The sequence below is a fragment of the Macaca thibetana genome, chromosome 16 (genome assembly GCF_024542745.1).
Source record: "Macaca thibetana thibetana isolate TM-01 chromosome 16, ASM2454274v1, whole genome shotgun sequence".
Lineage (NCBI taxonomy): Eukaryota > Metazoa > Chordata > Mammalia > Primates > Cercopithecidae > Macaca > Macaca thibetana.
In genome coordinates, this window is record NC_065593.1 from 49,737,704 (window position 1) to 49,745,363 (window position 7,660).

Sequence of the window (7,660 nt, forward strand, 5' to 3'; positions counted from 1 at the left end):
GGCGGTACCTGTAGTCCCAGCTACTCGGGAGGCTGAGGCAGGAGAATGGCATGAACTTGGGAGGCGGAGCTTGCAGTGAGCCAAGATCATGCCACCACACTCCAGGCTGGGCAACAGAGCGAAACTCCGTCTCAAAAAAAAGAAAAAAGGCTCAGAGATCTGCTGGGAGGTATAAGATTTCTCTTTAATTATTGCATCTAGTGTCCCCTGTTTCTACTTGAACAAAGCTTGGAAACAGTGAGGAAGAGTTGACATTCTGAGTGTGTCTTATGGGAAGCAAAAACATTTATTGGGCTTATTGTGCCAGCTTGTGTGTGTGTGTGTGTGTGTGTGTGTGTGTGTGTGTGTGTGTGTGTTCGTTCCATTACCGTGTTACATGCTTAGCTATAGTCACTACAGAAATTCTGACAGTAAGCAGGAGGAATAATAGGACACTTTTTTCTTCAAGACAGTCTTGCTCTGTCACCAGGCTGGAGTGCAGTGGTGCGATGTTGGCTTCTTGCAACCTCCACCTCCCAGGTTCAAGCTCCTCCCACCTCAGGCTCCAGAATATCTGGGATTGCAGGCATGCGCCACCACGCTTGGCTAATTTTTGTACCTTTTTTTTAAATTAGAGGTGGGGTTTCATCATGTTGCCCGGGCTGATCTCGAACTCCTGGCATCAAGCGTTCTGCCTGCCTCAGCCTCCCAGAGTGCTGGGATTACAAATGTGAGCTACTGTGCCCGGCCAAGATACCGTTTTATTACTAAAAACAGTTTTGTCTGTTAAGCTGAGTAGTCTCTTCACTTACTATTTAGTTAACAACTATTTATCAGGCCACATGCTGTGGCACATGCCTATAATCCCAGCCCTTTGCTGAGGCTGGAGCATTACTTGAGCCCAGGAGTTTGAAGCTGCAGTGAGCTGTGATTCCACCACTGCACTTTAACCTGGGTGACACAGTGAGACCCTGTCTCTTTAAAAAAAAAAAAAAAATTGAACATGGCCCAGATACCAAAAGATGCACTTCCAAACCACTGAATTGTAAATCTGGTTGGAAAGATACTATGCAGAATACTGGGAGTTATGAAAAGCAGTGTGGGAGAGTAGAAAGGGCAGACATGTGCCTTGCCTGTTTTTATTTGATCTGCGACCTTAATCAGATCAAATAAAATGACAAATGAGAGTCCCAGTTTTCTCATTTGTGAAATGGGGATAATACTACATTCTTTGCAGGTGTGGCTATAAGACTTTTTAAAGATTTAATACACCTAAAATGCCTGGAACATAATAGATACCCAATAAATGGTAGCTGCTATTATTGTTAGTTAATACAGAGCACAGGAGTAAGACAACTTAAACACATTAGAATCTATTGTATTCCAGTCATATTGCCATGTCTTCACACATGCTTTTGACGTTACCTTCTACTTGGTGGCAAATTTTCATCTTTTAAGAGTGAATTTGATTTTTGGAAATGACCAAAAAGCAGATTCAGACACAGGTATGAATATTTTCTTTTTTTTTTTTTTTTTGAGGCAGAGTTTGCTCTTGTTGCCCAGGCTGGAGTGCAATGGCACAATCTCGGCTCACTGCAACCTCCGCCTCCTAGGTTCAAGCAGTTCTCCTGCCTCAGCCTCCCGAGTAGCTGGGATTACAGGCATGCGCCACCACTCCCGGCTAATTTTTGTATTTTTAGTAGAGACTGGGTTTCTCCATGTTGATTAGGCTGGTCTTGAACTCCCAACCTCAGGTGATCCTCCTGCCTCGACCTCCCAAAGTGCTGGGATTACAGGTGTGAGCCACCATGCCCGGCATAGGTATGAATATTTTCATTGGTGGTGGGACGACCTCAGAAATGAAATGTGACCATCATATAATAGTGTTTATAGCTCTGATAAACTTGCTTTGGAGGTAGTTCCAAAAGAGGTGTTTGCAATGTTTGAGCAATGAGACTGTTACTGGACATTTGTAACTTCCCACAATGAATCTGCTGTATATATTTTGAAAGTCGCTCATTGATATTAGAGTAAGTGACATAGCCTGTATATGCTGTGGGAGAGCAGAGGTGGAGGGACTCAGAAGAAAATGGATTGCTTTGGGAAAGCCTTGAGAAGATGGGACTTGGATTGAACCTTGGAGGATAGGGAGGATTTGGTAGTAAGGGAAGGGGGGATATCAGAATATTGTGAGGGGAGTCACAAGAGCAAAGCATGTAATTCAGTTTATTCAGCAGACATTGATTGAACACCTGCTGTGTGCTGTACTTGAGAACCCAGAAGGAGGAACTGCTCTGACATCAAGGGGTACACAGTATACTGGGGGAAGAGTACACAGAAGAAATAATTATAACAGTCTATTCAAGTGGTAGGTACGCACAAGCTGCAGTGGAAGTGCAGAAGAGGGCTCCTGACCTAGCCTAGCAATAAGAACGGAAGAGGAGAAGCCAAACTCAGGCTGATAGGCACGGTAGGTTACTATGTAAGCAAAGGCTTTGAGACTTTATTTATTTATTTACTTATGTATTTGAGATGGAGTCTCGCTCTGTTGCCCAGGCTGGAGTGCAGTGGCACAATCTGGGCTCACTGCAGCCTCCACCTCCCAGGTTCAAGTGATTCTTGTGCCTCAGCCTCCTGAGAAGCTGAGACTACAGGCACATGCCACCGCACTGGGCTAATTTTTTGTATTTTTAGTAGAGATGGGGTTTCATCATGTTGCCCAGGCTGGTCTCGAACTGCTGAGCTCAGGCAATTCCTCCCACCTTGGCCTCCCAGAGTGCTAGGATTATAGACGTGAGCCATCATAGCCAGCCACGGTTTCAGACTTTATGATTTAGGCAGTGCAAAGGCTTTGAAAAAATTGGATCAAGTTTTTAGGGAGATTAGTGAGTTGGTGTTATGCAAAATGAATTTGGAGGGGTAATAGACGAAGCAAGGAGAACATTCGGAAGGCTTTTGCAGTGGAACAGGCTAAATATAAGGAAGACTTGAATTAGAATTGTGGAGGAAGGCATGGAAAAGCATAAAAAAAATCAAGAACAGATAGAGTTCTTGACTGACTGGTACGAAATGTAAAAAGGTCATACATTTATTCTGAATATTGGTATCTGGAAGAATGGTGATACTATTCAGGTAATAAGGACAAAGGGGGACCAGGCACTGTGAGCGTCTGTGGGACGTGTTATTCTTTTTTTTTTTTTTTTTTTTTTTTTTTTTTGAGACGGAGTCTCGCTGTGTCGCCCAGGCTGGAGTACAGTGGCCAGATCTCAGCTCACCGCAAGCCCCACCTCCCGGGTTTACGCCATTCTCCTGCCTCAGCCTCCCGAGTAGCTGGGACTACAGGCGCCCGCCACCTCGCCCGGCTAGTTTTTTGTATTTTTTAGTAGAGACGGGGTTTCACTGTGTTAGCCAGGATGGTCTCGATCTCCTGACCTCGTGATCCGCCCGTCTCGGCCTCCCAAAGTGCTGGGATTACAGGCTTGAGCCACCGCGCCTGGCCAGGACGTGTTATTCTTTTAGCTCATGTGTTTCAAGTCACTCTACCGCTTGCCATCTCCACATCCAAACCTAACTACTTTGGATTTTAATTGCAGCTCCTCCACCCCCACCACCCGTGATCCGAAATGGTGCCCGGGATGCTCCCCCTCCCCCACCACCATACCGAATGCATGGGTCAGAACCCCCGAGCCGAGGAAAGCCCCCACCTCCACCCTCAAGGACGCCAGCTGGGCCACCCCCTCCTCCTCCGCCACCCCTGAGGAATGGCCACAGAGATTCTATCACCACTGTCCGGTCTTTCTTGGGTGAGTAGCTAGCTATCTGTAGTCTCATGGTTCCTGCGGTGACTTCACCCACTCCACTGCCATGGCTGCCAGATGGCCACCGTAGAGCGGGAATGGCCACATGGGATCCTTTGTTCACAATAGTTCTCCTCCTGACTTTATCCTCAGACTTACGGGCTGTGTTCATTGACTTCCTTATCTTGATGTGAATTCTAAGCATGGATGCTTTGGAATAGATTGAAGTAAGATCAGCAAGTATTATGCTAGCTTAACTCTAAAGCCACTCCAAAGATCAGTTTCTGTAGCTCGCTTTTAGGTCAGAGACTTTGTATCTTCTTTAGGATTATTCAGACAGGACTTACATATTCTCCTAGGAAGGAGTGTTCCTTTCTAGCTCTTCAAAAACAAAACATTTGATTGTTCTTGGAATTACTTTTTTAAATTATTTTTTATAGAGACCGGGTCTCACTCTGTTGCCCAGGCTGCTGTCAAACTCCTGGGCTCAAGCAGTCCTCCAACCTCTGCCTCCCAAAGTGCTGGGATTACACATGTGAGCCGTCACACCCAGCCTCACGGCCCCTCCTTGGAATTCTTGGGGGAAAAAAAAAAAAAAAAAAAAAGTCCCATGTCACATTGCCTGGAAAGAAACAAGAAGAAAGAATAACAAAAAATATTAAAGAAAAAAGGATTGGCCGGGCGCGGTGGCTCAAGCCTGTAATCCCAGCACTTTGGGAGGCTGAGATGGGCGGATCACGAGGTCAGGAGATCGAGACCATCCTGGCTAACACAGTGAAACCCCGTCTCTACTAAAAATACAAAAAACTAGCTGGGCGAGGTGGTGGGCGCCTGTAGTCCCAGCTACTCGGGAGGCTGAGGCAGGAGAATGGCGTAAACCCGGGAGGCCGAGCTTGCAGTGAGCTGAGATCCGGCCACTGCACTCCAGCCCCAGCGGCAGAGCGAGACTCTGTCTCAAAAAAAAAAAAAAAAAAAAAAAAAAAAAAAAAGAAAAAAGGATTGGGTGCGGTGGCTCATGCCTGTAATCCCAGCACTTTGGGAGGCCAAGGTGGGAGGATTGCTTTGAGCCCAGGAACTCAAGACCAGCCTGGGCAACATGGTGAAACTTCATCTCTCTGAAAAATACAAAAATTAGCTGGGTGTGGTGACACATGCCTGTGGTCCGAGCTACTCAGGAGGATTGCCTAAGTCCAGGGAGGTTGAGGCTGCAGCAAGCCATGATCGCACCACTGCACCCCAGCCTGGACAACAGAGCGAGACTCTGTCTCAAAAAAAAAAAAAAAAAAAAAAAAATCAGCTGGGTGTGGTGGCTCATACCTGTAATCCCAGCACATTGGGAGGCCGAGGCAGGCAGCTCACCTGAGGTCAGGAGTTTGAGATCAGCCTGGCCAACATAGTGAAACCCCATCTCTACTAAAAATATAAAAAATTAGCGTGGCATGCCCCTGTAATCCCAGCTACTCAGAAGGCTGAGGTAGGAGAATCGCTTGAACCCAGGAGGTGGAGGTTGCAGTGAGCCAAGATCGTGCCACTGCACTCCAACCTGGTGACAGAGCAAGACTCTGTCTTAAAAAAAAAAAAAAAAAACGAAACCCAAAACATACACATTAATCCAAAGCCACTAACGAGCAGTGTTATTTTGAGGAAGTCACATTACTCCTTGGGGCCTCACTTCCCTTATTTTGTAAAATTAGGTTGACTAGATGAGAAGTGTATCAGATTAACTTTTCCAAGATTATAAATGTTGGGGGGCTCTACCTAAGAGATTCCAATTCCTTGGTTCTGGGATGTAACCCTAAGTAAAGGTTGTCCAGAGGCTATTGTTAGACCCCTCTGTTGAGGACCCCTGGAAAAAATCTCTGTAAGGTCCCTTGCAGGCCTAACACTCTAGATTCTTTTTTTTTTTTTCTTTTTCTTTGAGATAGCGTCTTGCTTTGTCATCCAGGCTGGAGTGCAGTAGCACAATCACGGCTCACCGCAGCCTCGACCTCCCAAGCTCAAGCAATCCTCCCATCTCTCAGCCTTCCAAGTGGCTGGGACCAGAGGCGTGCATCACCATGCTTGGCTAATTTTGTATTTTTTTTGTAGGGATGAGGTTTTGCCATGTTGCCCAGACTGGTCTCAAACTCCTGGGCTCAAGCTACCTGCCCACCTCAGCCTCCCAAAGTGCTGGGATTACAGGCATGAGCCACCATGCCCAGCTTCTAGATTCTTTAATGGTTGCTGTCTTTACCCCCTGTCCTCCATGTTCTGTTCTATTCCTATTAGGCATGCCAGGGTTTTTGCTTTTAAAGATATATCCTTATTGTAGAAACCTTTGGGATGTGATCAAGCCACACTTACAGAAAATTTGAGCCTTCTTATCGAGGGGCCATAGAAAATAGGAGTAGAAGCCATGTTGGCTGTCCCAACTATGTAAGTGAAGGTAACATGGGCTGAAAGGGAATTATCTGCTCATATCTCTCACTAGCCATAGACAAATATTCCCATTTTAAATTAATTTCTACTGATTTCTGGATTTAGATCAGTTGTTTTGCCATGGCGACAGTCCCTAAGATGTTATTAAAACACAGAATCGGCTGGGCCTGGTGGCTCACACCTGTAATCCCAGCACTTTGGGAGGCCGAGGAAGGTGGATCACCTGGGGTCAGGAGTTCAAGGCTAGCCTGGCCAATATGGTGAAACCCTGTCTCTACTAAAATTACAAAAATTAGCCAGGTGTGGTGGTGCACGCCTGTAATCCCAGGGATGCTGAGCAGGAGAATTGCTTGAACCTGGGAGGCGGAGGTTGCAGTGAGCCAAGATCACGCCACCGCACCTCAGCCTGGGCAACAGAGTGAGACTCCATCTCAAAAAAAAAATTTCTTTCTGCTTATTCAGAAAGAATTATATTTCTTCCTGCTACCATGCAAACAACTGGGCTCCTGTCCTGTTCTGTGTCTGACTTGATGGAAAGGTTTAAAGAATCGGCTCAGGCTAGGCACGGTGGCTCACACCTGTAATCCCAGCACTTTGGGAGGTCAGGTGGGCAGATTGAGCTCAGGAGTTCGAGACTAGCCTGGGCAATATGGCGAAACCCCGTCTCTACTAAAAATACAAAAAACTAGCCGGGCGAGGTGGTGGGCACCACTGCACTCCAGTCTGGGTGACAGAGTGAGAGTGTTAAAAATATATATATATATATATATAAAAAATGAGCTCAAAGATGCACTACTTAGTACAGAGAGGTTTCGAATACATGCTCTGTGCATGCAAGGCGCGTGGGGTGATGCTGCTGCTGTTCTCAGGGTCGTTAGTTTGGTGGCGCAGTAGGTCTTCACGGTACCTCAGAGTGCCTGAGAGATTAGTAAGTGGGGAGGGTTGAAGTGGTCAGAGGCCTTGGGAGCACAAGCAAGGATGATAGGAATTAATATTCTGTTATTTTTGCAGATGATTTTGAGTCAAAGTATTCCTTCCATCCAGTAGAAGACTTTCCTGCTCCAGAAGAATATAAACACTTTCAGAGGATATATCCCAGCAAAACAAACCGAGGTGAGAATAATAAAAAAGTTTTTCCATAATTGCATAAAATGTAGAATTTGTGTGTTTTCTTAAGTTACAATTTGCTTCTCTCTGGACGCAGTGGCTCACACCTATAATCCCAGCACTTTGGGAGGCCGAGGTGGACGGATCACAAGATCAGGAATTCGAGACCAGCCTGACCAACATAGTGAAATCCTGTCTCTACTAAAAATACAAAATTAGTCTGGGCGCGGTGGCTCACCCCTGTAATCCCAGCACTTTGGGAGGCTGAGGCAGGCGGATCATGAGGTCAGGAGATCAAGACCATCCTGGCTAACACAGTGAAACCCCATCTCTACTAAAAATACAAAAAATTAGCCAGG

General features: G+C 46.1%; 1 protein-coding gene across 2 annotated transcripts in view; it reads left to right on the forward strand.

Moving 5' to 3' along the window:
* Positions 1-7,660, forward strand: part of WIPF2 (WAS/WASL interacting protein family member 2) — a 68,753-nt gene that overhangs the window by 56,615 nt on the left and 4,478 nt on the right. For both annotated transcript variants that reach the window (XM_050762758.1, XM_050762757.1), the window contains 2 exons: positions 3,573-3,782; positions 7,206-7,307. In XM_050762758.1, the coding sequence (XP_050618715.1) occupies positions 3,573-3,782; positions 7,206-7,307 (312 nt within the window). The remainder of the gene's footprint in view (positions 1-3,572; positions 3,783-7,205; positions 7,308-7,660) is intronic.